General features: G+C 46.6%; 1 protein-coding gene across 1 annotated transcript in view; it reads right to left on the reverse strand.

Moving 5' to 3' along the window:
• Positions 1 to 15,212, reverse strand: part of LOC119450471 (vesicular glutamate transporter 2.1) — a 157,895-nt gene that overhangs the window by 47,181 nt on the left and 95,502 nt on the right. The window contains exon 2 of the mRNA XM_037713914.2: positions 600 to 844. Within this exon, the coding sequence (XP_037569842.1) occupies positions 600 to 821 (222 nt within the window). The 5' untranslated portion in view covers positions 822 to 844. The remainder of the gene's footprint in view (positions 1 to 599; positions 845 to 15,212) is intronic.

The raw sequence follows: 15,212 nt of genomic DNA on the forward strand, positions 1-15,212 counted from the left end.
TTAAAATGTTTTACAAATAGTCTACAGCAATATTAGCTCTGTATTTGGCTGGTTAAGCTCTGCGCCACCAGATGGCTCGACCGTGCATGCCTATCAGGCCGCTCAGGATACGTCTACGAAGCTCCTTCATCGCAGCAGTATGGAGGGGCTTTAGTTTCCGCTTCTGCCTATCCGTCAAAACACCCAGCTCGCCTGTGGTTACCGGAATACCGGACACGCTCGGCGCTGCGACACAACGCTCGCAACGCACGCTGCTTGATCGGTCTCGCTGGCGATCGACGGCCAGGCGGCTAGCGGAGAGGTTGAAGAGCCTTCGCGCGCTGCTCCAAGACAACCGGAAGTAGAGGACATCACGTCACAACATGACGTAGAGCCAGCAAAGGCGGAGCTTAGCCCTGATCACTCGGCGAACGAATTGAGGAGGAAATGCATGGCTAGGGAGGGGGGTAAGTTGTAATCGTCCGTAGCTCTCTTAATATGAGACGCTTCACTTAAATTGTGACGCGAATGTTTTACTGTAGCTGTACCCTACGCGTATACAAAATTTGTCCGAAGCGTTTCACGGACCCTTTAAAGAACTGAAAGTACAGTGGGAATACCTTCCAGTTGGCTTCCCTCTGCAAGCTGTAGGCGGCCTCCACGAAGGACCTACGAATGCCAGCGACCAGCGAGAAGCCGACGAACACCATGGACACGAGGATGCAGCGCTTGGGCCATGCCAGCAGCGTCGGCGTACGGCCCAGCCACAGGCGCTCGGCGCCGCGACGAAGCGGCGAGAAGGGACCGCTGCTGTCGGTGCCGCCCATCTGGCAGCAAGGCATCTCGCCACCGGGTCACTACCTCCCTGCGCCAATTAAAGAAGTTGTCAAAGCTTAACTCTACAAGCAATTCGATCGGACTCGTTGGTGTAAATTCATAGCTTTTCGTATTAAGGCGAAAGCCATAGATGTTTACGTTTCAAGGTCGCGTTGTGAGGAGCAGAAAGTCACGTGACCCAAGGAAGGCCAGAAGCGAACCAAAACATGTCCATCCGTGTATAAGAGATTATTAATGATTAGCAAAGATAATTAATGATTGATTAGTGATTGGGTTAAGGTTAATTAGGGTGGACTAAGGTGGATTGGGGGCATTAAGGTGGATGAAGGTCGGTTAAGGTGGACTAAGGTGGATTAGGGTCGGTTAAGAAGGAATAAGGTGGATTAAGGTGAATTACAGTAGGCTTTACAAGGATTTCGCCTTCGCGTATCTTAGGCGATAGCTAAGGGCACTTGGGAATATTTATAAGTACCGCGGATATATGGTATCATACAAGCTTGCGTTTCTTGTATGCCCTAGCAGGATAAATCGAAACACGAACCAATCGAAAACAACTCGAATGTGTTGTCACTTTTACAGGTTCATCTTAGAAATATCTTGCAGCGAAAGAGCACACGCGCAAATAAAAAGCGAAGAAACAGAGAAACATATAGGACAACGTTTCAGTCACAACAGAAGCTTTTATTTCTAGACACATAGACGAGATAAACAGTTCCAGAAATTCTTGAGCACGTGCGGCGGTGCGTTAAAAGAAAGTGTTGATGCCTCTTTCACAAGCATTGATCATAACACAAAAGTGAAACGTGCATTCTGTAGCAGTGGCAGCTTCGTTGCACAATTCACAAATGCAAGCGCATAAATGTGCACATGCAGCCATTTATTAATTACAGTTACGCTGGAAGGGCGTACCAATGACAGCGATAGCAAGCACACGAGGCCTGTGCTGTTGCGTAGCGTAAACAGCACCCTGGAGGTTATCAGGCGCCATAGTTATGTCCGACGCGACGACGTATGTGGTTGTTCTGATTGATGATTCGCCGCCGACGCCTTGGTTATTCGGCTACTTTCGGCTCTTACGCAGGCAAGATGCTGGCTCCCATACAGATTTCTAGGCCTCCAACGTGGAGCCGGTGAAACACGAGGTCAGAACCAAAGGCTACAGATTACTGACTTAAAAAACCATGCGAAGAAGGTCATGTCTTTCTGTGTGACGTGTACGCAGGTTAGATTTTATCTTGTAATCATCAATAATGAGGTTCCGGAGAAAAAAAAGTTACTGGTCTTCTTTTTTTTTTTTGCGTGTTGATGATTTCGCGGCGTACGTAATTATGATATATTGTCGCTGGAACTAAGCACAGAACGCTTTCGTGTTAAAATTGATTGCATCATGAGAACCACCTGTGACACAATATTACTGACAAAACTATCAATAACTATGGCAACTGTTGATCACCGAGGAAGACGAACACCTTATCTTTTACACTATAAGGAACTCACCTATACCTCGATAATTTCGTAACTACTGGATCGTCTGTGTGTCCAATGAAAATTTCAGTTTTGAGGGAAGCACTGCACTCTCTGTTTTTCTCTTCCCTCACTTCTTGTACGTGTTCGCCGGCGCTTCAAGATCTTGCTAAGATTAATATCGGCCAACTAGCCCGACTCGCCATCTTAATGCATTGTGTTGCCAGGTTAACCCGAATCTAGACTTGTGACTAACTGATGGTTAGAAACCGGCTACATAGCGATTTCATTGAATTGAGTAGCCCATCTGTTCTGATTAGTTATTTTTATTTCCTTTTGGAGTTTCAAGTTACAGCATAACGATCGTGCTTGTTTGGTTATGAAGTAGGTTACATAATTATGCCTAGTTGGCTTCAGTTAACTTGCCTGGAAAACTGTGATGTTCTGTGCTTGTTCCTGGAACATTTCAAGTACTATCAATTCTTTACGGAACTGTGCACTTTTATGCATGTTTTTTGTATTTTTTAGTGTTTCTGTGGCTTCCTCAGCTTTTATGCAAAACTTTATACGTGTTCATACTACTTGACTACATACAGTACAAAGACGGTCACTTTTCTTTGTTCTGTTTTCAGTTGTGCGAGTTCCATCTATTTACGGTTCCCGAAGATGTAGTCATAGGTTTCAATTGCAAAGATTGATTGATTCATCTTTATCAAAGCAAAACTGAGGCTAAACTCACTGTGGAAAATCCTTATTAACGACATATTCGACTGGTTGTCTCGAAGCGCTATGGCAGTGCTGCTGATGTCGATCAAAACAGCTTTCAGAATCAGAATCAATTTATGCAACATCGACGTAAGGGTGATGTTGGAAGAACCGACTAAAAGCCTGGAGGTTGGTGTCCCCATGCAAGAAGTGTTGTCTTCGTAGTCACTCAAATGTACCGGCAATGCTATGTCAAAAAGAGTGAAAAATAACAAGATAAACTTTTATTGCCGATTCAATCAGAACAATTACGCACTAAAACTGACACATAAGTAAACAGTATTTTGCTACACATGCTATAAGGACGGACGAATATAAGGTAACATTTCACGACCATGTTTAGCTCGAGTCGTTGGAATCAGCCAAGTACGACGCGCACGTGCATTGTGAACACCAATTTCCGTTATAATTTTGACAGTTCTCCAAAACGCCATGTGCCCGACATCACATGAATGCAACTGCATTTTTTGCGATGTGTCCAACACCGTATACCACATGGTATGGGAGTGTGAGCGCCACCCAAGACTAAGCAACATTACAGCACCGAATGAAGAGCTACGGGAGGATCAGCTAACATGCACGGACTTGAGGAGCAACAACGCCTGGTGGGCAGGACCAGGCTCGCAACGCCGGTCCTACGACTTCCTAGACTAGGGAGGCCCCACCTCGGGCGAAGACCAGCCGGCTCCAATTATTGAATAAACACTGTTTTCTCTGTCTCTCTCGCTCTCTAGAAGAAGCGACATATTTCGTATACTACTGGTTTTATAACGCTTGGTCAGAGTGCCTTCATGCCATTTCAGAATTAGCGCAATGCGTAGTGATGAACTAATAGGCTCAGTATGCGCCAACCGTGAAGCAATAACAACGTTGCGAATCCCTCTTTTCTGCAGCAACGCAACAGGTCGCGTACATATACAGTGCTTTGTACTGTTATTCGATTTAAATCGTCAATGCAGTAATAAACTTCCCCATACTAAATAGGTATGATATAACGCAAGGAAAACAGTATTATTTATTGTTAATTTATAGTGCTACGGTAATGCGTACCGTGTTCTGGATAAACTGCTGTTTTCGACCCCTACCTCTGAGCCTTGCAATGCGGTCATCTCGCGGTAAGTGTTCATGCAAAATTACCACAAGGCTTTTCCCGGCCGGTACAGTTTTGAATCGGCGAAGGGCCTACCTTCAGAGATCAAGATGAACTGTCTACAAACTTGTTTTGTGGGCTGAGAAGTATTGCTTCGGTTTTTTTTATTATTATTAATGACTAGCAGGTTCACTTTTGACTGTTCGTAAAGCCGGCGTGGACATTGTGCAGCCCGTTTCTGTAGAATGGAAAGAAGAATTGTGTCAAAAACGTACACAAAGAAAGTGGGCTCCTCACTTATAGCAACAATAGAATTAAAATAAATACCAAAAAGTAGTGGCCCGAAAAATGCAATGGTGCGGCACACAAGCATGTAATTTTTTGCGTTCAGATCCCCTATTATTTATTTGCATTGGTTGGCAGCGACAACGCAAGTAATATTTCAGGTTCTATTTCGAGAATAAGCAGGTCAAATAACTTGAATCCGGCTTTCTTATCGCGATTTGAGCCTATGAATGCTTGCAGTGAAGCTTAGTAGCTTCCTTACAGGACTTCCGAAGTACTGCAGGAGTGCTCTATAACGAAATCAAATCAAGCCAAGAAATATACCCATAATTTCCACAACCATAATCCCACCGGTGTCGTCTTTAATTTTATGCACTGAAAATTGCACTCAGAATACCTTGCGCGAAAGAAAATCTCGCGGCGTCAATACCATTTTGCTGCATAGACACGACGAAAACATGATGCCTGTGAGAACGCTACAGAATAATGTAATTTGGCAGACTTGAAAAGCAACCGTCGTGTACAAGAAAATTAACAAGTTGCTGGAAAATTGGGGCGTAAAGGTTGTCGCAAATTGTTTATGGAGGTGTTTCAGTAAAGCGAAATTTATTCTCGAAATGTTTATTCATGTAACTTTCGTTTAAGTGAGGAGAATAATTTCAAAGTCACGTGTATACTCTCCGACATTGCCTGGTATGTTCACTGGATATTAGTCTGTGATGCTGGGAAGACGACATACGAAGCAATGCTTAAATCGGAGAAAGTGGCCGAGTGAAACTCCTTTACCTCGTTTAAAACCAAAATTATAGCAATAATAAATAAGAACAATGAATCAATACGAATGCACACAATCTTCCAAGTTTAACGCGAGCAGGGTGGCCAAAGTTTAATTCCTACGCGGGAGGCCGCGGCCGAGCGCAAGCAGACGATAGTCGGCTTCTTCCGGAAGTACGTAGTTCTTATCGAAATTGGAAAGCATATTTTCGCTTACTTCAGCCTGTTTATTAAATGGTGTGCGGAGTAGGCTTCCGTTGAAAAGAAAGCACTTCAGAGAAAAGTTATTTCGCGCTCCGCTGCACGACTTCACACGACTACAAAATTTGGCTGAGTTGTTCACAGCAGCGTATGCTATCCGCGGACTGTGTTTTTTCACCAAGCCCGAGGAATGGTTCAGGGCCACTTTAAGCGTTAATGAATGCGCAAAGCCACAAAAGCCCTATTGAACTTATTGAAGCCGCTGGATTGTGCGAACGCCTATGTCAGTTCGCGAACATCCATGCCCGAGTGTGTTCCCACTTCGTCCTTATTTTGCGTACGCTTCCTTTTTCTCTCTTCCCTTTTCCAAGTGTAGGCTTCGTTAACCTCCCTGCGTTCTTCTCTATCTTTCTCTCTCTCACTTTTTAGATTACGTTTACAAGATAAGACCGGAAAGAATTCAAATTATTTTGCGCTTGAGGCAAATGAAGTTTATTTAACAAGTACACATTGTAACATTCGCTGTGCTGGTCGCACTCTACGTTGGGGCCTGCAGGTAAGATTGCCCCACTTACCGCGATATCTTTTCTTTTTATTTTTTGCCACACCCTGATTGGCTACGTAGCGCACAAAAAGCGCGTCGTTGAAAGAATAAAGGTGATTGCCTTCCTGGCACTGCGTGGGTCGTCTGTTCCTTGGGCCGGTCGTCCTGCCGCTCCCGGCGTCGAGCCGCCGAATACGTAACAGCATCAAATAACAACGGCAAGGTTGGATTTGTCTATGTCACTCTCATGACGCCTAAATATATCCTGCCAGTGACCATCGTATTATGTAACCCGATGTCAAAGAGACATTTGTAACTCGATGTCAAAATAATTTTTTTTTTGTCATACTTCCCATGAAGAGCAGTGGTGGCTCGAACACGTTACAACACACAGCGAGCTGACCTTTCAAGGAAAATCCCTGCTGCGTGTGGTTTGGCGCAGGCATTAATAATGAAGGCATTAGCTAGTGACTGAGTATGATGTGCGAAGGAAAACACAAGCGCTAAAGAAGCAAGGACGAAACGAGTAACACAGGACTGGCACTTACTTCCAACTGAGGTTCATTGAGGAAAGGTGATATTTATGAGTACAGCGCGAAGGTACAGCATAGGTTATCACAATAACAATAAAGCAACCAAAACAAAAGGCACCAGGACCTCTGCCCCTCCCCCCCCCCACCCCCCAGGCGCCAAAACAATCACATCATAGCAATGTACAACGAAAAAAAAAACCGTGTGGCCCAGTGTATCATAGGTGATAAGAGACAATCGAGACTATCGGAGCACTAAAAGATTGCCTCTAAAGATACGTGAAGGTGGGTTAAAGCACATGCGCTGACCCATCAACAAAACAAAATATCAAAAAATCAAGAATTAGAAAGGAGATGCTGCGGTGGTAACCACTACCCGGAAGGAGTAAATAACCTGAACAAATACACGAAAACAAAAGCAACCGATGATATTTGACAAAAATGTATATGAAAAGTGAACACTATAAAAAATATTAACTATGTTTAAAGAAAGAGGTGCTGCGTCAGTAAACGGACACGCACGCGAGATGAACAAGGGATGAAGTCAGCCGATCAGCTTCTTCGTTTCCGCCAATACTTACGTGCGAAGGTATAAATTGGGATACGAGGCACACCCCACGTGATGTAATTATGTTGGCAGAGTCGGTAAGACTTTACACAACTGGACAATCAATGCGACTGTGTTGTAGCCTGCTACGGGCAGCGCGGGAGTCCGTAGAGATGGCAGTCTTCGATGCGTTGTTACGTAATCGGCGGTAGAACGACTGACGGTAGTCGAGGAAAGGACGACCAGCACCGAGGCCCGGGAGACAATCCCGTTTATTTTTGTGAAACGCGCTTTTTGTGCGTTTCCTGAATAATCGCATTGACGCAAACATAAAAATTTGAGGACGCTTAAGCTTCGCCTTTAAGAGCAGAACGCGATAGCGTTATCGGAACCCCTTTCGCATCGCATCGTTCGCATACGGCAAGTAGGTTTCATTCACTGCAACACTGAACGTGGGAAAGCCAGCTTACAAAGACCAAGCTTACTGCGATCCCCTTAAAGTTGGCTTCACTTTTAAACAGAAATGCATTGCTGGAAAGACGTTTTTCCAGGGGCAATATAAGTGGTCTTATGTTAAAATGTGAAGGCCCTAGCACCTTTTTTATTATTTTATTAATGGTTTGCTATTGCGAAGTCCCAATTGCTATTGCAAAGCCTCAATTTGATCTGCCTTAGGGAGCCTACATGCAAGCGCTGTACTTGCATATAGGCTCCCTAACCTGCCTAGGATGCGAGCGCCGTCTGGATATCATTTTCGCAAGTACCCGAACGCGTGGCTGTAGGTCTGGTAGAAATGCTGGAAAAGGGGTTAGTGTTTGAGTTTCTTCGTAGCAGAATTAGGTTTTCTCGTACATGCAAATTACAATCCGACGGCGAATCCGACGCCGAATGGTAAAGTCGTACATTACCATTTTTCTGACGGATTTCCCTGTGAGAAATTCAATTTTTGTTCACCAAAACCTTGCACCACGTGGAGGGCCTGCGCGGTCGGGGTGGTTGGGGTGGTTGGGGACGATTTTCTCCGCCACCCGCCAACATCGCACGCCGGCGCCGGTTGCCGACGCCGGGTTTTCTGCGACGCGGGGTCCTTTACGCTGTCGCGTTAAAAAGAAAAGCGAGCATCGGCGAGCGTGGCAATCTTATCTGAAGATTCAAGCGTGAACGTGAGGGAAGCACTGCAGACATAGCAGATATTAAATCATCTTGCACTTATTTCAGTACAACATCAATCGCTGCTATAGTTCCGCCATTGTTTATGAGGCTGGTTGTGGTATGTGAAACATACGTCGTACTTAAGTCGAAGGGCAGGAAAAAGCTGCAAAGGCTTCTTGGCCGTCGCTTGGGTATAGATGCATCTGTCAATACTCGAAGACAAATGGGCTCAGTCCTGGTTAACCTCCCTCCCTGCCTTTCACTGATCATTTTCCTCTCTGTAAAGATGATCTGGAAATCTTTCGAACATGTATCACCAAGCCAATTGGCATATTGCCGAAACAGACATATCAGACGTTTTTGTGTATATTTCAGGTACTGTGACATAAATGGGTAATGCGTGTTTGCTGATATCTGTTGTAGGCGGAGGTGTAACTGAATCAGCATGTTCAGAACTGCCAGCAATGGTCATAAATAATGCTACCATTTTTACTATGCGAGAAAACAGGTGGGGAGTCCGCCGATCAAGGAGTGATTGGCCATTCGATGCGCGGTGCAGATACTCGATATGATACAGAGCTATCTGGTCTGCTTGCAGCCTCAGGGGTAACTGATGTGCTTCAGTGTATACTGCAACAGATCGCGCCTCACGAGTTAACCCAAGGATTTCGAACAAACACGTGTGTTGCACAAATTTAGCACTCAGAACCAGGAAAGTTTGAAACCCTTTGTATCTCTAATGAAAAAGATCACTGCATCAGTGCTCCTTCTGTGGCGCTCGGGAAAAATGAACTTGATTATCTCAGGGCGAACATGTGTGTCGCATCAGCCACTGGGTAGGGCGGGAGATATGCAAGATTGCACATGAGTGATGTGAAATTTTTGCTTTTATTTGGTTTTCGCCGCCTTTGATGATTGTGGCTTGGTCCAAGGAAATAACCTAGGGCAGTCCGGTGCACTAGCAGCGCCCCCCTCCTCGCTCACCTCCCCCCCCCCCCCCCCCGGGTGTACATTAAGCCCTGTTTTCCGTAAATAAAATTCAGTTATCAGCGTCTCGCAAAGGTACAATTGGCTGATAGTTCGACGAGAGCGTTGTTTAGCATTATAGGCTTTTGCAGCCGATTTAGCGGGTGATATCTGTAGGCCAACTTCGCCCAAGTACTCCGAAGTCACCTTCAGAGCTCTCTGCAAGCTTGCACGAAGCCGCGGACCAAGGTGTGAAGGGCCGCTTATCGACAGAGCAAAATCAAAGCCCCCTTTCTGAAAGAAAGATGGTTGAACACGAAGCTTTCTCACATGCAAACTGAATCAAAGTCAATGTCCAAAGCCAACGACCCCGCGCCGAACCCAACAAATGCTGAGCGACCAGATGCGATGCATATGTAATTTGATTGCTTGTTTAGGGTTGTATTTTTTAATGTTGGAGTTCAATGAAGATACATTTCGTTAAGTTGCATAACCTTTATTTTAGATCATGTAGCCGTTGATTACACGTACGCACTCACACTTTCACGGACGACTCTTCACTTGCGCAGTGTTGCCTTGTGATCGCTGTGGTAGAAGGTCAGGGGCTCTACCGTTGCCGATGCACGGGATCGGCCTTACGGGCACGATCGCGCTCACCCTTACGTTCACGTACGGCAGCCTCTTCTGCCGTGCGCTGCACCGGTAGCCTACCCATGGTGACAGCCTTAAATGCATTGCGTGACGCGCGTAATGCAATGCAGATATATACAGTTCGTCTGGGTAGCGTGGCGTTGCAGTTACCATTGTTCTTATCGGTACAACGGCGAATGTAAACTGTAGTGTTCTGCGATACGTATGTGGTGCGCCATTGAACTATTGTGTGCGCAGACGCGCAGATAGTTCCATTGTGTAAATTGGCTTTCCTACAGTGTGTTTTCGGCGCTCATGGATGAATCAGTGAGACATAGAAAGCTTCGCTTTAATATCAACCGCATAGATAGTTATGCCTACAACAAAGTCCCCGCCCAGAGGCAAACGGCTTGAAAGCGCGGCGAGTCTGGCGTTAAACAGACGCTGCGATAAAACGTTGTCCCGTAGGCCCCCGCACTTCACAAAGTGCCATTAAGTTGTTATTCCCCCGGACCGCCATTTCATCCCGCACTGTGATAGAAAATTCTGCACCAAGAGAAGCAGACGACCCGAAATCGTCGCGCTCGCAGGAAAAAGAAAAGCACGCGCTCCTATTATTCGCAGTCACACTGTTTGCAATATCATCAATATTTTCCACACCGCTGCTGCACACCCTGCGTTTGGAATTTTCGTATTTACGTATGCAATTTTACTTTCGTGGAATAAACTGTTAGTCAGCGCTAGCCGAGATTAATAATTTGCTCTTTCCCAAGCGCACGCTCAAAATCCCGCAATATAAAACATGTTTGTTTCTTTCGTTCATTTTCTTTTCTTTGTGTGCGTGCGTCCGTGTGTGCGTGCGGGAATGGAGACGGCAATGTGGGAAAATTGTCTTTTAGAGTTCTTTTCTTTTCGCTACTTTATGGGAGTCAGCGCCTGTGTCGTCCAATACCGCTGTCTTTGTCCCGCTATTTCTCTGTTTAACGTGCTCTGTTGCCATACATCACCAATCCTGGACAAAAGCCATTTTGCATTCGCTCTTCATCTATCATCCGTCGTGCCGTTTAATTGCTATCAAGATTCGTCCGAGCCGTCCTACACTGCAGCGAGAGATATGACGGCGTACGTCGCCACATGTGTGCCACAAATAAGAGGCTCTATAGCCCGGCCATCGGAGTTGGCACGCTTGCATGGACGTCCGTTATTGGAGTCTCCGCATTCGAATGCACGCACGACTCGCATTTATCCCTCACAACGACGCCCGCCTCAGTCCTGGCAGCCGTCGATAAGCCGCTCCTCCTTTAAATCCGCTACGAGCCGGACTCCTTGAATGCGCGTCACGCTTCCTCGCCCTATCGCCGGGCCCAGCCGAGCGTGTGCTCGGCGATGTCGCATTCGGGAAGCGGTGGTAGAACGCTTTCTTGTGGAGTGCACACGGTGGTTAGTTGGTGACTGGCACCGCGGTCGTTTTGGTATATAGAGCGCACGGATATCGGCTCCTGCCGAAGGTGCATGGTTAGAACCCCACTGCCGGAGAGCCGCCCACACAAGTTATAAGTTTTTAGACTTCTTATAGCCTTCGTTTCCTTCCTACAGACGCGTCATTCTGGCTATAAGAAAGTCTTAAGATTTATATCATGCGTAATGCGAAGACGTGGATTCGTATCCTGCACCTGCGGCCAGTTGTCTTTTCATTCACTTTCATTTATTTATCATTACTTTAATTCACTTGATAACTACGAGTCACTTCCCCTATGCTGTCCTTGGTGCCATTGCTTGTCGGCTTCTTATGACTATATATATATAGTCCTAAATGTACTGTCAGCAAGACCGCCCTCTGTGTCCAGTAGCTTCTCTCGGCCTCAGTGCAGCAAGAAAGCAAATAAGAGCGCGTTAGCGGTGAATATACAAATAACAGGGCCGTTGCTATACGCGCAGTGTTGGCTGTGCTTTGCTCTCATTCTGGAATCCCCCCGCGGTCAAGAGCGGCCGAAGGAGTCGAGAGATTCAGGCGTTCGCCTCGCACCGCAGCCGCCGATCGAAACCAGCTCGCTTTACGCAAGGCGTCCTCGCAATGAGTGCAGAGTACATATACGCAAAGCACTTTGCCAGACCCTCTCCGCCACAGCGAGTGCGCGGCGCAATTTCGTCCCGTCGTTACGAAATTACGGCTTCGCCGAGGAGGCAGCAGCGGTTACTATTCCGTTTTCTGCGGGCAGCAACGCAACTCACTCGGCACAGCGAAAGTGCCCGCATCTGAGTCCGCCTCGTGCGAAGAGGAATGGACACTTGACTCGTGCATCTAGCGCGAAGCAAGATATACAGAAGTGCCGATTCACCCGATAAGGCGCTCTAACTAATGTCTCCTCGATTCTAATCTCGCGGAGCGATACGTAGGTGGCGTTTAAATTTAGCATGGCAACCGCCGCGCAGAAGAGCCTCCTGTGCCCTTTCTAAACGCCGGGAACATCGCATACGCTCTCAAGCGCAGCGTAGGGGCTTATTGCTTCCTTTTCCATGCTCATGGTGATCGAAGAAGTCGCTTCGAAGTCTTCGACGACGAATGCTCGCAATCGAAAAACTTCGGTGACTCGCGTTTCAGGCGAAGCCGGCCATTTTTCTCGATGTTATCACGGCCCAACGGGAAGAAGGGCACCGTTCCTTCTCACACGCTGGTGATTCCTTTGTATCTTCTCCGCACGGAGGCGCGCACATTTGTCACTAACTATGGAGCCTTCATGCAAATCTCGATCGTTCTTAATTGCGAGAGCGCTCCATAGCCCTAGTGCTCGTGTAATGACTATATACCGAGGGCACCCCAGTGAGCAAGTGCGCTAACAGCTATCTTCATTGACAACCTACAGAGTACAGCAACATATACACCGCCGTCCAACTAAAGTAGAATTTGTGCAGACGCGCTAGCAAATTGCGCTCACTCAATTCTGTGACCTCATAGTAGAAGTGAGCTTCTGTCAATATCTCCGTCTCTCGGGAACTATACCATGTTGCACGTAACTTGCGCCAAAATTAAAAGAAATATATGCAAGTGCCACGTAACTAGACAGAACCAAGATAATGTTGGGTGCAATCGCTTGGAGCAAGTCAGGTACTTTCATTTCTGATTTGTTTATTAAATAAGTACTTATTACTAATTAATCAACCTAACTAAATATTACATTCAGAGTAAAAGTGTCAATGAGAAAATTGTACACCATCCCGAAAAATTCCCGATACAGCTTTGTGTTACTCAATAGGCAATGGCGCGGCACTTTTTTGTTTCGCGGGCTGTCTTTCAGGCTTTCATAAAAACTTGTAAGTAGCACGTGCTGAGCAACAGAAAGTTGAATCGGGAATTTTCAGGATGGTCTACAATTTTTTCACTGGCACTTTGGCTCTGAATATTATATTTAACGAAATTGAATCATAATAAGTAATTATGTAATTAGACGAAATAAAAAAGATTCTGATCATACAAGATTTGCCTGGCGCAGTTCAGCTACGTGGCACCTGCATATTCTTTTAAATTTTGGCACAAGTTACGTGGGACACATGGTATATTGGAGCGCAGCCTACAGCTGCAGTGTGGTTTTGTGGGCAGAGCTATTATTTTTTGTTAGGTTGTCACCATGCCTAGCGAGGAAATCAATGGTGAATGTTTAAATTTTTTTTTCGCACGCGTGCGATGTACAGCTCTTAGGAGTCTCTCTTTTTCTTTCTTTTTTCTTTTTTTCTGGTGAACACAGTAGGGAAAATAACATTATCTTGTAATCGTGGTCGCCCGATTTGTTCAAGCAACCACGGCTAAGACAAGGACGGTGTCGCTAAGAATTAGCACACCCTTCACTGCCCGCGATGTACCCCTCTGGAAGTAGCACGCTACAAGGGCGCAAGAGAGGAGGCGAGCGGGGAAACACAGCATTGTGAAAATATACAGGCGTGATGCTAATATCGGGCGCTGCTGTATGCCTATTTTTATCCGTGGCTTCTCTTTTGTCGGCATTAAATTGTCAAAATGGGAACTCCACTTAATATGGCCGCTGTCCGCTTAGCAGTCTATTGAGCCGTAGAGGCAAGTATTGGAACTCAGTTTGTGATCACGAACACGTAGTCAATCAATCGAATCCCCAACGTGACCGCGGATACATCCCACTAAATCTACCCAGCCAGATGCCCTTTGTAAACATATATTTGTCCTGTATATAGCTCGGGCCCGTTCTTTATTAAAATCGGTTGCAGATAGTCGGGATATCGCAGCCTTTGTCGATGCAGCCCAGTACGAGCGTTCCGCTTGCTTTGCGGTGGTTTCTGTCGACCATACTGGCAAACTCCTATGTACTGCCTCGGTTCGAAATGTTTCGGCAACGGTGGCTGAGCAAATGGCCATCGCTATAGCAATGAAGGACCCGTCGCGTCCAAATATATTCACGCGTTCGCTCAAAATGCGTGCGGCGTTGGTGACTGTTGCTGGAGCCTGTGATATAAATAGGCACTTGGTGCCACAGCTAAACGTCGCCTCCCTTCCCTCCCCTCCCCCCCCCCCCTACCCCACGGCCTCTCGCGCGTCGGAAGAAGGCGCGTTTGCTCTACATACATGGTGATTGTGAAAGGAGGAAAGAGACGCCTACTTCTGCAGCCCTTAAGTGAGCACGGCGCAGAACGCGCGTTTGTTCTCCGCCGTGCGTTCACTCCTCGTGAAAGCGCGCGCCCCTCGCACCCTTTCACTCGCACATACAGCGTTCTGCGCGCGGCGACGATTTCATCTCCATTGACGTCATACGGAACCTCACGGCGACGGCGACGGCGACGCCGACGGCAGAAATCTGCTTTTGAGTGTCCATATAATTGCCATCGCAATAATTTCTGCCTGTAAATGCTCTTTGTGCTTTCCCTCTCCGCACCACAACTGTGTGGGAAAGCTCTATTTACATCGACTCGGCGAGAACCTGCGCTAAACCCGGAAGAAGAGACCAAATAGTTAGGTCTACAGGCTACATTTCAGCGACTATAACGCGATGGCATTATCACAGGTATCGAGGTTGCACTGCATACGAGATCGGATCGCGCTACGAAATACATTAAGCCCCTTGCGAGGATGCATATTTGGCAATGGTGTGAGGTTCGGCCGATCATGTCACCACTTTTGATTACCCGGTCTCCGAGGTCGGCCCAGTTTTGATTACATCAATCCCGGGATGGACCAAGTTTATCATTATACTGTAACCGGGGGGGGGGGGGCAGTTTCGATTACATCATCTTTGGGATCGACTCACTTTACTTCTAAACTGTTTGCGGTATGGGCGCCGTTTCGATAACCGAGATCGGCACATTTTGCCAGCATAACGTCTCCAGGATCAGCTCTCTTAACTCGCCAAGCAACTCGCCAGTGAGCAGACAGGAAGCCAGGAGTGGTAAAAATTAATTTAGCCTATAACAATCCCAATTTTGCTA

Source organism: Dermacentor silvarum, chromosome 4 (genome assembly GCF_013339745.2).
Source record: "Dermacentor silvarum isolate Dsil-2018 chromosome 4, BIME_Dsil_1.4, whole genome shotgun sequence".
Taxonomy (NCBI): Eukaryota; Metazoa; Arthropoda; class Arachnida; order Ixodida; family Ixodidae; genus Dermacentor; species Dermacentor silvarum.